Raw genomic sequence first — 16,966 nt, forward strand, 5'->3', positions numbered from 1 at the left:
TTGAAATGATCAGATCAGATGATTATACTGAATTTATCAGATCATACGCTCAATCTGTTGAGACTAGACTAACATGATCAGAGATCAGCCGCTAAAACTGTTGAGATCCGTCTGAAATGATCAGATCAGACCTTCAAACTGTGTAGATCAGACTGAATTGATCAGATCAGCCCCTCAAACTGTTAGGATCAGTCTGCATGATCAGATATCATCCGTTCAAATTTAGATCAGACCAAAATAATCACAGATTAGCCCCTCAAACTATAGAGATGGACTGAAATGATCGGATATCAGACGTCAAACTGTTGAGATCAGATTGAAATGGTCAAAGAGCATAGGCTCAAACTGGTGAGATCAGATTGAAATGATTAGAGATCAGCCTCTCAAGCTAAAAGCAGATAGAAATAATGTTAAAAATAAACTTCATCCGCTGGTTTGCATGATATTCTTCAGATCAGCAGGTGAAACACACAGTCAGAAACAACATAAGATTTAACAGACTTGATCATCAGAAGTTTCATCATCATCTCCTCTGGTGTTTAGTAAAAAATTATAAACTCTTCTTCCTTCACCAAATCTTATTTGCACCTCATTCTTGATCACCCAATAGGTGTTGATATATAAATGTGACTTAATGGGTCATGTATCATGATCAATAAATGCCCTTTCTGAAATAAGAAGGAAGTTTCAAGTAGTTAAGTAGTACATACGATGATATAGTTCAGTGAAAGGCACTCTTTAATCTCAAAAGATTGTGGATTCCTTGCGATACAGTATATGAACTCTTTAAAGAGCTCATAACACTTTTTAATTTGATGCATAAACAATTCAGCACCTGCTTGACTCTTCATCTGTTCTGTGTTTGATTTAGATATCATTTTTCTCCACTTTGAAACTCTGTCAAATGATGGAACAATAATAGATCAAATCGACAGTCATTAGCAGATTATTTCAACTCACTTCACTTTGAAAGTAGGGACAATTATAAATGCCTGTTTTGTATAAACATGACCCCAATTTTCAGCGCCATCAAAACCTCAAGACCAGTTCAAACCTCCGGGTCACTCGCGCTGTACCACACAAACCTCCTGCAGGCAGCCTGTATTATTCATACCGACTCTATAATATCACCACTATTTGGTTTTATTGTAATGTTACAAGTTTATTGTCATCCGGTGAGTGATTTCATGTTGAATATTTAATACATTCAAATGAGCAACAGCCCAAATATAAAATGTAATATACCATTACAGATTTTTGGCCTTGAGAAATTTCCCCTGTCATTTGTTTCCTCCAGAACATCTTAAAATATTGAATGCAATATTAAACACAGTACTCAAAGATGGAAAATGATAGATTTTCCCTCAATGTCATAATTAAATAAAAGGGGAATATTAAATCATTACACTAGTTTGTCTTGAGTGGATGTTGTATGAAATGTGAAGTGTGTTTATAAATGCTTTTTAATGGAAATATGCTTCAATTGATTTAATTGTTTGATTCTCAATATCTCTTTCCATTCTGTTCATGGATTGGATGAATTGTTTCTTTTGTGGTATCGGACGGCTTCTTTCGCATACAATACCTGTTTGACGAAATGACAGATATTTGAATAAATGTATAAAAGTACTCTGCGTTCCCTTTCTATAAAATGCTAACACAAACATACATTTTTTAAAAGCCGCAGAGTTGAGAAGGTCCTGCAGGGCAGGAATGACAGAAGTACAAATATCTCACTGCTGCGAAGGCCAGAGGCGTTTGAGAAATGACGATCATATGCAGCAGATAACTGCAGACGTTTCCTCAGGGTTAGTTTAACGTAAGCGCGGTCATCCATTGGCCAGACACCGTCGAGGGTTCCCGCGAATCGCCTGAGGCCTCGTGCCGCGCTGCTGTGCCCGATACGGTCTCGTTCCCTTTCATATGAGCATCTTTGCCCGAATTCTCATTCTGTGTTTGTTTACCGGAATGTTTAAGACAAGGTGACAGAGGCAGGCGCAAGAAAAATTCTGTAATTTCCAGAAGAGCTTGAGGTGGTGTGGAGCGGCCCAGTGCTGGACGGGGTTTGGGCAGGGTGGACGTCTCTCCAGAGGAAACGGCATGAAGGAGGCAGAGATGAACTCTGACAACTCTGCAGCCCTACAGCGGCCTGCGCTGAACATTACAATATTTCTTCGGAAAGCTCTTTTACAGAAGAGAGCGGGGACGAGGAGAGGCACTGCAGGAGGAAGATCTGTCTCTTACAATTAAATACATTTTAGAAGGCCGGTCACAGATACCTCTGTAATATAGGTCAGGCACGAAAGCAAATTCCCCCCGGGTGATCTGCAAGCTGATGTGTGATGTCAGAGCAGTTTCGGGGTTATGGATTGGCTGGCAGGGGTTACGGACAAGACTGTCTCACAGCAAAAAGTTTATGCGGCCACCTGTACAAGAAGAGAGAGAGAGAGAGAGAGAGAGAGAGAGAGAGAGAGAGAGAGAGAGAGAGAGAGAGAGAGAGAGAGAGAGAGAGTGAGAGAGAGAGAGAGATAGAGAGACTGATAGACAGACCACCATAAAGGAGGATTCTCATCTACCATTGGCCAAATGTAAATTTATAAAAGCACTTTTTTGTTGTTGCTCAGACATTCTGGGTAGCTGCTTAAGGCCCATATCTTGAGATCCCACCCTCATGTGACCCTCGACAAGACACATGATATGAGAGTTTAATTCTCTCACACACTGAGTTTAACACTGAGGGTCAGAGGTTTGTTCAAATGAGCTCATCAAGCAGTGATGAATAACTAATAAGAAACTGTGGATTAGAAATTAGAAATATGATGAATATAAATAATAACTCTTTGTCATGTCTTATTATTTTAGGGTACGCCTAACAAAAAAATAAATTAGTAAAAATGGGACTGAATCCAAAATGAAATGTAATTACAGAAAAAAAATTGTCAACAGAAAAACCATTTAGGGAAACTTTCAGTTGCAAAAGCTTTTGCAAAAAGATTTGCATAAAGATTTAGTGTTTAAAAAAACATTTCTCTCTCACATATACACACACACGCGTGTATAACGTATATAAATACATATTTATTATACACACAATAAAGTAACTTATTTATTTGAACTCTAGAACTGAAGATTTTTCTGCGGGGACATTGATTTACAAATATCATCTGCTGCTTCCTTTGTGCTATATGAAATATTTCAGGTAGGAAATGTAAAGTTTACCTCAAAAAGCGAATCTTTTTCAAATTGATTCACCCTCGTGTACTTTCAAACCCGCATGAACACAAAACACATTTTATATATAACCAAACAACGCTGGCCCCCATTGACTTCCATTGTGTGGACACGAAACCACTGAGACTTTTCTCAGGATATCTTCATTTTGTGTCCTCTACAGGTTTGGATTGACATCAAGAGTACACTGTAAACAATGCAATTTTACAGAATCTTTTGATATTTTTACAGATTTTCCCGGTAAAGTGTAAAGCTATGTTTCATGTCATTTTGAAATACGGTTAAAAACTGTAAAATTTAAGAATTGTAATAGAAAAAGACAGCAAATTTACAATAAATACTGGGGAAACTATTTATTGTACCTTATATGTCAACCTTATATTTTGTAATTTTACAGGAAAAAAATATTATTTTAAGGTATATTTCTGTCACATTTCCAGGTTGTTTTTACAGAATTGTTTTAATAGTGTAAATAAATAATAATTTTTTTTTATAGATAAATTATCCTTTAAGCCTAAATACTACTGTTTTATTCATTTCATCAAGTTATTAAATGAGTTATTACTCATTATTCATTTTTAAAGATTTTAAATTCTAAGTTCTAAATGTTCTATTGGTTGTATTTTGTTGTAGCATTTGTCAAGTGTCAAAAAACCCTGAAACTTGTGTTGCTTTTACAAATTGCAAAACGGTTGATACAGTTTCTACAGTATATGGTTTTGAGTCAAAAGTTAAATTGGTTCAAGTGGGGGACTGTCTTAAATTAAAATTGTGTTTTTGTTGAATTTAGATTGTATTTTATGTTCAGTTAAATTTGCCTGAAATTCTTTTAAATGGCAACATAGATCTTTGACGTACGTGGTGTGTGTGCGTGTGTGTGTGTGTGTGTGTGTGTGTGTGTGTGTGTGTGTGTGTGTGTTAAACAGAAGGGATGAAATACACATCCTTACTGTAACAAACAGATTTTAAATTAAAGTCTGTTTGATAGTGCTGTTCTGACCCCTGCTGGAGCATTGGTGATACAACACAATATAATGCTTTGAATGCGAGTGTTTACGTAGACAATTTTAGGTAACTTTGATGTGCGATGTGTGCGTGTGTAAGACCTCAAGGTCATGGCTGGTTTTATTTTCAACATGTCTATCTTTTGATCCGTGTCTCGGAATGACAAGGTAAAACACACACACACACGCGTCAGCAGTATGGACATGAATTCGGCATGACAAGCACTTCAGGAAAGACAGACCTGAGCTCACACAAACACAGATGGACACCAACACAGTAAATCCCTTTATCAAACACAGCCGACACATGTAGCAGGAAATAAACAAAGAATAAACCCCCCCACACACACACCTTCTGCTCAGCGGGCATTTGATCGGTTGCTGTTTCCTGCAATCCGGTCTGCTTGAAGTCGCTCCGAGCAAAACCAGGACGGATAAAAATAGTTTGAGATCTCTCTGTGTTTGTCAACAATTCATCAGGCTGCCAGACACCTGGTTACGACCTCATCACATCACATGACCATCACACAGGCTGCAGTCACACCACAGGCCACAAGAGAAAATCAGATAGCTCAAGCTTCAAAAAGGGCAACAATACACCAATTTTGTCAGATAAAAATTGTCAAAAATAACAACACACACACTGTTTGCTGGATGTTGCTGAGCAGACATGTGGCCTCAAACTGCAGGTCACTCCGCTTGAACGATTAAACAACAACAGTAATCCATGTGAAACCCCCGACTGCCCCGCCGATCCATCTCCTCCCCTGACCGCCCTGCCTCCTCGGCCCGTGAGCGCCAGCTTTTAATTACCCACAGTCCTGTGCGACTGAACAACACATCAACTGTGGCAACTGAACTCTCTCTCGGGTCAGTGCTGCCCACCCTCATCATTAATTACTCGTTCTCTTCAAATCCAATCACTTTCTTTCTGTCGCCGTCTGGTGACTCTGGACGGGCCGGACAGACCCTAACACACACACACACACAATGTCATGTGTGTAATTGGCTGGGAAGTAACATATGAAACATTAAACATGCTTAGTGGCCGCCACAAGCCAAACATTTCATTGATTCTCAATTATTAATTTCTTTGAAGAGTTCGATGTTGTTAAAATGCAAATGAGTTCACATGATAATAAGCTATAACTGTCTGATCTGGAAGACATCAACGCACATTTAACCATTGCTGTCTTTGTTTCTCTCTCTCTTTCTTCGCAATAGAGCCGCAGAACAAAATAAGAGACCGTTTCAAAGTTATTTCCAGATTACGATTTGGTGTTTGGGTAAAATAATCATAAACATTCTACTAACAATATTTCTAGCAAATCTCAAATACAAATATTGCTTCTGTTTGTATGTTTTATTCTGTTTTATTTGCATAAAATGAGACGGGTAACGGGTGAAAATAACAGAAAAGATGCGCTGTATTTTTTTAAAGAAAACAAGTTCCTTTTCACAGAAATATTTGTATCATTTTTACATGATAACCTTGAGTCTTCCGCGTTGCTGTTGGATGACTTTGTCACTCTTGATGTTTGATTTGTTGAAATTCAACAGACATGGACCGGAATGACCACAATACATCTAGAAATGCTGATTGAATGAAAATGTCGAATGTTCTCTTATTTTGTACGCGGCTGTATTTCAGGAAACATCGTGTGTACAGTTTTGATTTTCATACAGCTTTTGATTTGTATGAGTTTGTCAGACTCTAGCCTATTAAAAACCAGACAGACCATGTTTATTTCAATGGCAGTATCCGTGTTGATGCTGTTTTTTACCTTTGAAAAGATCAAGAGTTATGTCAAAGGCTGCAGGCACAGCATGAAGGACCATCGCATTCCAGAAAATCTGGCATCCTGCAAGAATCGATCCAGACACCCACATGATGACCTCTGACCTGAGCTGCAGCTCTGATCATCTCTGAACTTACTCTGAGACTCTGGATCACAGCCAGAAATATTACAAGCATTATACAGTGCAGTCTTTCATCAAGTTTATCAGTCCGAGCACACAGAATGCAAGAGATTTTTACACAATAGTTGTATGTGGTGTCTAAGTGTGTTCTGTTGTTGAGTGTATGAGACTGTGACAGTTTATAAAATAGAAAGAGACAATGACCAGGCTGAGCTAAAGTAGTAGTTAAATACAAATTCTGTCATCATCTGAATCCAGTTTAACACTTCAAAGTATGAGCAAGTAACACTTAGGGGTGTAAAAATACAATGGGAAGTTGAGGAATAAATCGTACATGTGTCCTATGGTGTGACATGTAAACAATATTTATTTTCAAAATCTTGCTATTTATATTTCTCATATAAAAAAGAGAGATTTATCTTCATTGTTAGTTTTATTTGTTTATTTGTCGTCACACCGTAAACACATTTTTAATTACGTTTTGCTCAAATTTATATAAAATAAGTTACATAAACATTGTGCCGACATGTTATATATACGGTAGAAGGCACTGTAATTACAATAATTAAAATATTTTGTTTTATGGCCCATTTTGTGTGTTTTGCACCCCCCATCATTTTTCTTCAAGGGCCAATGTGTCCAGGTTCTTACAGGACAAGAAAGGCATTCAAGTCAGTTCACCCAAAAATGACAATTCTGTCACTTACTCACCCTCATGTCATTCCAAATCTGTATGAACTTCTTTTATCTACAGAATACCAAAGATGATGACGAAAGTTGGTGACCAAACCACGCTGCTCCCATTGACCTCCATTGTATGGACAATGTCTAAACCACTTAGACATTTCTCAAAATATCTTTGTTTGTGTTCCACAGATGAAAGAGTCACATAAATGTTTGGAACCACATTAGGGTGAGTAAATAATACCACAATATTGTTACACGCTAAGTAAAAATGATCTTTTAACAAACCCTGTTAATGACTTAATGTCTTTAGGGGTTTCACAAGCAATTTTAAACTGTTTTGAGGTTAAGATTTGTCCCAGCTTAATCATTTCAAGAAGGTTCATCCATTTACCATCTGCATATTGATATGCCAATAATGTGTAACAATAGAAAAGACATCGGTCAAAGTGACTCACTCCGTAAGTGGAGCAACTGGGAAAGAACAACACCAGCATGATCTGATCATGTTCTGAGCATCACAAACAAATGAACAACCTCAATGTCACCAATGTGCTCTTGTTAGTCCTTCTTTATATTCAAATGATCTCCCAACAATCCTTCTTATAAGCACAATTTCTCTATTATAAGACACAAAACAGAAAGTGAATTGAAGATGAATCTTTACTAGCTATTTCTAAACACTGATTCACACAAATACTGATTCAACTGATTATCCAAACAGTCTGTAAAAACACTTTACTATCCCGTCAAAGGGGTCCAGAAGTCGAATCAGCGCTCAGCTCCGCTGAAGTTTATTAGAGGTGCTCAGAGCTGATCCCAGAACAGTAATAAAGCGATGCACATCCGTGAAGGTGTTGTACAGAGGGACAGGAGCGACCCGCAGAACATTTGGTTCTCTCATATCACACTGAAACACCAGATAAACACACATTATAGTCAACAAACACACACGCGCTTCCAACACTTTTACCCAGTTAAAGGTGATGTGTCATTTTTCAGAACACTGTTTAAAGTTTGAAGTCAATAGAAAACATTATTCACAATAAATGATATATACGCACGCTGCTATTCAAAGGTTTAGGGTCACTGGATTGAAATGTTATTTATGATCTTCAATAGCGTTCGATCTAAATGCATGGCCGTGTTTAGAGGATGCTACAAATAGGCTAACTAGTTTTGATTTACTTTTTTAGTTGTTTCTGTGTTTTTAGTTTTATTATTATTTTATTATGTGTTTACTATAATTGTAAATAATATCCCAGAGTGCACAGCAATACACAGCATCTGAAGCGCTCGATTAAAAACAATAATTTGCAGTTTTAAATAAAGTGTATTATAGTGCACTATTATTTGATCTGGATTGGAAAACATTAAAAACATTAAAAATAATTGTATGTAAATGTACCTTATGACTAAATAAAAGCATACATTAGCACATTGAGCGCTTTGACCGCTTGCTGCCCTTTAATTTGATCAACTGCCTAATTTCCACACTTGTTTTTAATGCACTGTATATGCACAACATATGTCCTCCACTACTTTCCTGCGTGTTTTCTGTACAGACGCTCTCAGCCATTACTCATGTTGCATGAGGTCTGTTCCTGTGATATAGAGTGTATCAGATTGATTTGTACCATACCGCGACTCCTCGCTTCTCCAGCTCTTTAAACACGTGTCTGATGGGCAGTGAGAAGCAGATGGACAGCTGACAGCCTCTCTCCTGCGGCTCTGACGGACTGATGATCTCAACGTAGGCCTTGTCTGGGTTTGACTCATCTTTGCTGTAGTAATGGTTGAGGAGGTACTCCAGATAGCCTGTCAGAAGCACAGACTTCGTTTTCAAGTCCTTCATGCTCGTCTTGTTAAAAATCTGGACACAAGAATAGTTCACGATATAGAACATTTGATTTAATTCATATCAATAAATCAATCATTCGATCAAATCTTTATTAAGAACGCCTACGGTCCAGAAATACACGCAAACCTCCACATTATCACATATTTACATATAAGCTACAACGGTAATTGTTCCACAACATACGCAACACAGTAATATCAATCTTACATTCCAAACAAAAAACTATATTTTTTCATTTCTAGATATATGTCTTCAAGTGCAATTACACTGGTTGTCTCATACACAACTATAACAATAGATAAACATATTCTCAGATGCTTAAAAAGACAACAGTAGCCTACATTTAAAAGTCATGTGGGTGAAACTCTTTAACAACTATTACTAAACATGTACATCATACAGTATTAAGAATTAAGTGTACGTTGAATTTGGATATTTTTGTAAATTCAATTATTATTCTGTGGACTTTATATAAAACACCTGCTTGATTTTCAGAATTCCCCTTATCATTTTGAATATTTTTCAGATTGTTTAGTCTGCTGTCTCACCTCTAAACTGGCCTGTAGGGGGCACACTAGTAAGATTGGCTGATTTGACAGACGAAATCCATTAACACCAGACTGGAGCTTCAGTTCTGCCGGAATGTACACACTTACTATCACGGGTCAAGTTAACGCTTCTTAAAGATCACAATTGTATTTCTGTAATTGTGTGGTTATACACTGTAGATCATATTTGGACACATTGAACATCATTTACAACCGTACACAGTGTAACTAAGTCCGTGTCCAGAAGATGGCAGCATGTAGTCTCCACCATTCATCCCTTTATATCTTGCCAAGCCCTTTTTCTAAAGGAACTATTACTGATATATGATTTGAAATGATCTGACACTTTGAAAGTGTTGAATTGTTCACTGTAAGGTGTGCAGTGACTTCAAATCAAATACAGAAATCAAATACCATTGTTCATCAAGAATCTGGTTTTCAGTTCATGTCCCCACCAGCCCACCAGTCTGAGAACGAGAAGACAAACACACTTCATGAGAGTTTTTACTGACTGTATTTCAGGAGAGACTGTTTGCTGGAGACTATCAGTAGATACTCACGCTGGTCTGACTGTGTCCATGTGCTTCTTATGTATAAAAGCACCTGCCAGACCTCCTGCCCCTGAATTCACGTACTGAACAAAACATACATTAGTTACCACTGAGAAATGCTGTTAGAAGCCTCCGAGCATCGTGGGAAAGTTTGATAGTAGTTCACAAAAGCATTACTTTATTTACGGCAAATAAATGTAATAATTTGAGAAATGAAAACACTGCATGATTTAAGTGATTTCATAACTTCTTATACTGCAGTTCCTCATGTTTACCCTGTGCCTGAAATACTCTTTAAAGGGATAGTTTACTAAAAGATAAATACAACTTCTATCATCATTTATCCATCCTCATGTGGCTCAAAACCAGAATAAGACTTTCTTCCGGGAGACAAAAGAAGATATTTGGAGAAATGTCCATACAATGGAAGTCGATTGCGTTTATCTCTTCTAAAACAAGATGTCTGCTCCCTCTTACCCAAGCACATAGATACTTTTACCTTATAGGAGCACCAGCAGGCAAAATCCACATTCCAGTCATGAAGTCGCAGCTCTACGTTTCCTACAGCGTGAGCACAATCGAATCCCACCAAACATCCCTGAACGCACACAATGTGATAACTGTGAATGTGAAGTTGTGCTTGGCGATTACATTGGGAAGCAGGATTTTTATCATATGAAGCCCATGTTTACGGTATGTGAATCACCTTAGCATGTCCTGCTTTTGTAATGGCCTCCATGTCGAAAAACTGACCAGTGTAATACTGAACGGCACTGAACATGACCAGAGCCACGCTGTCCCCCTCCCGCTCGACAACGGACAGGATATCCTCTGTTCGTAGGATCTCTTCACCCTGAGATGAACAGGGTGTTGTCATCTGTGATGTCATAACGACCGATGACGAAACAGGAAGCTATGTCATTACCTGTCTGGGTTTAATAAGCAGCATGCTGTCGTCAGGATTGAACCCTCGCAGACGAATCTGAGATTCCACGGCATACTGTGACATTCACAGAAAAACATATTTCTCAGGGCAAATGATCTTCAACATGTTTTTTATACTTAAGATATACTTAAAACTTCAATTATACTGCTTATGTATATTTTTTACTGGTGTAAAACAAGTTTAACACAAAATAATGTGATCTACCATTTGGGGGGGGGTGAAATAATCATTTAGGGGGTCTCACATTTTGTGTGTGTGACTGGTTATTTTGACAAGATGAAGTTTGAACTCAACTTTGGGAACTAAAATTAAGCTTGTTTCTCGTGGCCAGACACCTCAAATAAATCTCCATAGGAGGCAGAGTTGTGCAGATAAAAGAACGAGTTAAGTGTGAACTGGAGCTGACCTCGGAAAACAAAAAACAAATAAACCAAACTCTTTAAACGTGCCCTTAGACACAGTTTTCTTCAGCAAATGTCTTATCTTTAAGCAACAAAGAAGCATTGCATTACTTTGAAATAAGGGATACAGTGTGTAGTGCAAATTGGTTTGACATACGTTGTCCGATGGAAAGGCACGGTCCTCCAGAAGAATTTTGTGCCGCTTTGGAGTCGGTTTATAGAAGGAAAGCTACAAAAATCATACTTACAAGTATCATGTACCGTATAGTGAAAATAATAACATCAGGTAGTCTGTAGATCAAGCCTTTTTACCATTAGAAGATGTAAATTGACGGTCAATCCGTTCATCAAAGCCACTTCCTCTGGTTCAGCACCTATTTAAAGTTTAAAATACACACTTTTAAAGCTTGGTTTGTTTCATGTTTCAATTATGAAAGCATTTATATATTATATGTTGACAACTGATGTCACCCGACCCAAGTTTTGCCTGACAGCATTATTTATTATTTTATTTTATTTTTATTGTATTTATTTATCCGTTTTTTTCTCTTTTCTTAATTACCTACGACATTTGCCATCAGACCTTCAAGGTCGTTTTCAGCCCAGGCCCAAGGCCGTGAACCTTCCGTGTGACCATGAACGCCCCTGGAGACAATAAATATTGAGACAGTCAGGAATGCTTGTAAAGAGCCTGGTTAATGTAAACTGCACTAGCAGAGTAATCTCAAAGTGAAAGCTGACTCACGTTTTGGCCCATTTTTCTAATTCCTCATCAATATATTTTTTAGCATTTTTGGGCTGTAGACCCAATGAATTGCCCACAAAATAAACACAATCTTCAGAACCATCCACCAGTGACAAATCCGCTGAAAAACAACCAAAACGAATTTTATGATATATGTCTAAACACAAAATGAGATGACTGATTTGCCAATCTCAGCGTGATATTGTACTGTCGACTCACATGGTGGCAGGTCAGATATTTTAGGAATGAGAAACTCCTGTCGCAGGTGTCCGATCTCATCATGTTTGTCTAAATATTCTGCCACCCTCCGTGACGTGGGGCTACAGCCAAGCTCCTGTGAGATCCTTATGATCGTCTCCTGTGGACTCTCCATACTGAATGTTCTACAGCAGATCAAACCTGTTTCAAATCAATGAAATGGATAAATCATAAATATTCCATACCATATGAATGTAGACACTCGGACACACTGATCTCATCTGTTTCAAAGAGCACTTTGCTCTTTAACCCTGTATTTAAAAATGTCGAACCCGGGCTAATCATTTATAGACATCATGACTATGTTCCAGAGAGAAAGCGCTTTCTTCACTTGAGACGGGATCCCTCGAGCATAAGTACAGCATAAATACAAAGAGGAAACACAAACTTCCTCTAAACACATTTACAGCAAATGAAATGCGATTACTCATATGATCATGTGATTACTGTCGCATTCTGCAGGGAGTAATCACAGAAGTCAGAGAAAATCAGAAGTCAAAGCTGTTATCCAAAGTCATTGGCTAAAGGAAATGAAATTTTAAACATTTTTTTAAAGCTGTCAGCAAATACAATCATATATGTGACCCTGGACCACAAAACCAGTCTTAAGTAGCACGGGAACATTTATAGGAATAGCCAAAAAACCATTATACTTTATTTGTATATGCTATGCTTGGGACTTCATTTGGAAAACTTTAAAGGCAATTTTCTCTATATCTTTTTATGGCACCATCCATCTTAGTCATTCAGCTTGCAGAATATGTAAAAATGTCATGTATAACTTGTACATCATATATCGCTTGTATTTAGATCTCTCTAGCTTCCCATTTCTAAACATTTGAGAGTCACTTTTATTTAGAGCGACAGGAAATATTGTGAATGTACCCACGATCGTTGATGTGATGCCCCACTTGCAGACATTGGATTAAAATAAAAAGCATGAAAGAGAATGAATGAATGTTTTTGTCAGAAACAACTTAAAACGACACACTTTCAACTACACAAATTTCAAAAGGATTCAAATTCTGAAGGGCAACAGCAATGAAACCGAATAACATTTTAGAAGTCACTTGTATGTTCTGTTCAAATAAACCTCAAGTACATTGTACATTCTTACCTCTTATATATGGAAGACCAATAGTGCTGTTTAGAAATAAAATGAAGAATCGATCGACCGTTTAATGATCAGTTTAATTTAATGCTTAAAACATGAAAATGTAAACAGTTAAATCACTTTTTGAATTGAAAAAATAGGCTTTTTTAATGGTTTATTAAGTTTGTGTTATAAAATGTAGTTTAATTGAACAATAAAACGTTCAATTTGAAATCAAATCATTTTTAAACAGATACATTGATTTGAATGTTTTACAAACATTTTAAATGCACATTTCCGCTCAGATCCAGCTTCATTTACTTCACAGAACATATGCGGAGGCTAAAAGCAGTAGCACTCCCTTTATGGTAATTTAAAAGAAACAAAAACATATTAATAATTTCATAGGTTTTCCACAGCAGTAATTTAAAAAAAGCAATACATTTAGGCCATACCAAAAGAAATGGGGCGCCATCTACTGTGAGAGTAGAGAGTATGCTTATAAATCACATGAAGCGATCACAGAACCTGCTAACTCATGTTATTAATATAACAGTCTGCACAAACTATACAGACAATTATTCATACAGTATATGAATATTATTGCAAATTAAAGATTTGCTAAAATAACATGTTTTCTATACCATGTATTTCATAATAATCTCATTTTCATGATTAGTTTTCTTCTGTTTTCTATAGTTTTATTTCTTATTTCGATGTTGTAATAATAATTCTTCTTATTACTATTATTATTAATATCTCTTTTTTTCCGTGCTATAGAAATATTCTTTTATTTAATGTGGTTAAACTACAGTGTGTGCCATTAATGTTAAATATTTTTTTGTAATTTTGCTAAATGCTTTTCTTTACCCATTTGTCAATTGAGAAAAAAAATGCCATTGGACAGTACAAACATGGGAGCAACCAATCAGCTTACAGTAAGGCATAATTCCCAGAAACACCTGCCCCATTAAAACAGTAACATTATAACTTGCACTAGCATGCCATAGCTACATAACAAGGCAAATTAAACAGAAGCTAATTTGATACATTAAATACAACCCCAAAACAGAAAAAGTTGGGACAAAGTCTTAAATTAAAATTAAAACTGAAAACAGTGATCTGAAAACCCTTTTTGGTGTGTATTGCACTTAGAAACTTTAGACTAACCTTTGTCTGATGTTTTACAAGATTATTTTTATTGTCTCTTCAAAATAAACACATATATGCATTTTGAGTCTTGCAACATATTCCAAAAAAAGTTGGGACAGTAAAACATCTACCACTTTGTAACATTGCCATTTCCTTTCACAACACTCAAAAGACGTCTAGGGACAGAAGACACCAAGTGATTTAATGTTTCAGGTGGAATTTTGTCCCATTCTTCCTGTAAACATGTCTTGAGGTGTGCAACAGTATGAGGTCTTCGTTGTCGCATTTTACGCTTCAAAATGCGCCACACATTTTCTATTGGAGACAGATCAGGACTGCAGGCAGGCCAGTCCAGCACCCGCACCCTGTTCTTTCGCAGCCATGCCTTTGTAAGGCGTGCAGAATGTGGCTTTGCATTATCCTGTTGAAATATGCATGGCCGTCCCTGGAAGAGGCGTCGTCTTGAAGGCAGCATATGTTGCTCTAAAATCTTTATGTACTTCTCAGCATTAATGGTGCCATCACAGAAGTGCAAGTTACCCTTGCCAGTGGCACTGACGCAACCCCAGACCATGACAGACCCTGGTTTCTGTACTTGTTGCTGATAACAGTCTGGATGGTCCTTTTCAACTTTGGTCCGGATCACCCGACGTCCATTTTTTCCAAAAAAAAACTCAAAAACTGATTCATCTGACCATAATACACGTTTCCACTGTGTCATGGTCCATTCTAGATGTCTCCGAGCCCAGACACGTCGACGGCGCTTATGGACACTGTTAAGATAAGGCTTCCTTTTGGCACAGTAAAGTTTGAAGTGGCATTTGTGGATGTAGTTTCGTATTGTGCTGCTTGACAAAGGTTTGTCAAAGTAATTCTGAGCCCATGTGGTTATATCAGCTATGGAAGAATGACGATTCTTGATACAGTGCCGTTTTAGGGCACGGAGGTCACGGGAGTTCAGCTTAGGCTTGCACCCTTGGCCTTTACGCACTGAAATTGCACCAGATTCCTTGAATCTTTTAATGATGTTGAATACCGTAGAGGACGAAATATTCAAATCTCTTCCTATCTGTCTTTGAGAAATACTTTTTTTAAACTTTTCAATAATTTTCTCACGTGTTTCTTGGCAAACTGGTGATCCCCGGCCCATCTTTGCTGCTAAAGGACTAGGCCTTTCCTGGGTGCTGGTTTTATACCAAATCATGACTACAATCACCTGTTGACATCAACTATTTCAAATCACATCGTTAAAAAATGTTTTACCTCATTATAGCCCAAAATCTACCCTCCGTCCCAACTTTTTTTGAAAGGTGTTGCAGGCATCACATTACAAATGTGCCTATATTTTCCATGAAATAGTCTTTTTTTTCTTTTTCAACATTTCATATGTTGTCTGTACCCGTTTGGCAACTAAATATGAATTTATGAGATTTGCAGATTATTACATTTTGTTTTTATTTACATTTTACACAATGTCCCAACTTTTTCTGTTTTGGGGTTGTATGTAAACAAGCAAACAAACAAAACCCCAATTACTCTTTATCAATCTATCACACAAACTCCAGCACAGAATGACCGAAGTTCTTTTACAATGGCGAGAGATGATGCAGATCCTCCCAGAACTTAAAGTTTGTGTTCAGAGACTGACTGGGGTTTGATCTTTAGAACCTATCATCTCCGAATGGCACGCGCACGTCAACAACTAAATTCCTTTACTAAGAGGAATAAGAGTGTTATTGAACAGTTCTGAGGATTTATTTATGATCTATGCACCTTTTACAGAACAGTACGTCTTTCTTGCTAATTCATTTGTGATTTGGTGCAATATGGTTTAAAAAAGGTGATTCGGATAGACTTTTCTTTCCATCCGGCCTTTACCCTAAGAGGAGTTTGACAACCCGCTGTAAGTGATGTTTTCCCTCCGTCAGCCACACATTTATATACAAAAACAATAAGAACACAATTTTAAGTGGGTGACAATTCTGTTTTTAGCTGTTTGCCACACAATTTACATTTAAAATGTGTATGTTTTAAAGAGCTGATCAAGAAACCGAGGGTGAAGTTTGTTTCTCGGTTCTCTACAGGTTGAAAGTGTGTTCTATTACAGTTGTAGGCTGTACTGCTCTATCTTCAGCTCTTACATCCAACCCCTCGCACCCGAGAGAACTAAATCTATCTCAGAATAATCTAGAAGATTTAGGAGTGAAGTTGCTCTTACCTGGACTGAAGAATCCTTACTGTCACCTGGAGAAACTGATGTAAGATTATGATAAAGTGTTTTGTGTTTGTGCTTTTAAATCTTATGATGAATTGAAATAAAACTCAAACACATGAATGACAACAACTCCTTTTGATCTGTGTGAACACACTGCGTGTCTCTGTTGTGTGGTTGTAGTTCTATGAGATCAAACCTCTCACACCTGACAGAATTGAATCTGATAATAATCTAAGGGATTCGGGAGTGGAGCCGCTCTCTTCTGTACTGGCGAATCCTAATGTAAACTGGAGTAAGATTAAATATACAATTTCTGATCCTACTTCCACTTATTGTTCACAGTAGCCCGTTTTATTT

General features: G+C 37.3%; 1 protein-coding gene across 3 annotated transcripts; it reads right to left on the reverse strand.

The window, feature by feature from the left end:
• Positions 1 to 6,602: 6,602 nt before the first annotated feature.
• On the reverse strand, positions 6,603 to 12,482 carry kynu (kynureninase). Of its 3 annotated transcripts, none has more exons than XM_079460483.1 (14): positions 12,362 to 12,482; positions 12,111 to 12,290; positions 11,892 to 12,012; positions 11,709 to 11,791; positions 11,459 to 11,520; positions 11,304 to 11,375; positions 10,725 to 10,799; positions 10,506 to 10,652; positions 10,299 to 10,397; positions 9,809 to 9,882; positions 9,663 to 9,715; positions 9,249 to 9,334; positions 8,482 to 8,712; positions 6,603 to 7,749 (listed from the first exon to the last, which is right to left on the reverse strand). In XM_079460483.1, exons 1-14 carry the CDS (start codon positions 12,432 to 12,434, stop codon positions 7,618 to 7,620), a joined length of 1,488 nt encoding a protein of 495 aa, XP_079316609.1. In that variant the 5' UTR covers positions 12,435 to 12,482; the 3' UTR covers positions 6,603 to 7,617. The 3 variants fall into 3 exon arrangements, with proteins under 3 accessions (XP_079316609.1, XP_079316610.1, XP_079316608.1); XM_079460484.1 differs by having other exon boundaries at positions 12,111 to 12,249; positions 12,335 to 12,388; XM_079460482.1 differs by having other exon boundaries at positions 12,111 to 12,395.
• Between the last annotated feature and the right edge of the window lie 4,484 nt (positions 12,483 to 16,966).

Source organism: Barbatula barbatula (assembly GCF_947034865.1).
Source record: "Barbatula barbatula genome assembly, chromosome: 7".
NCBI classification, from domain to species: domain Eukaryota; kingdom Metazoa; phylum Chordata; class Actinopteri; order Cypriniformes; family Nemacheilidae; genus Barbatula; species Barbatula barbatula.

What these genes read in the sequence shown, in the direction of transcription:
- kynu (XM_079460483.1), bottom strand. Translation starts at nt 12,434, where the DNA reads ATGATTAGCCCGGGTTCGACATTTTTAAATACAGGGTTAAAGAGCAAA. An exon ending in CCTGCTGGTGCTCCTATAAG is followed by an intron (nt 9,883 to 10,298) that starts GTAAAAGTATCT and finishes TGTTTTGTTCAG; the next exon opens with TACGTGAATTCAGGGGCAGG. An exon ending in CCCTACAGGCCAGTTTAGAG is followed by an intron (nt 8,713 to 9,248) that starts GTGAGACAGCAG and finishes TCTTGTGTCCAG; the next exon opens with ATTTTTAACAAGACGAGCAT.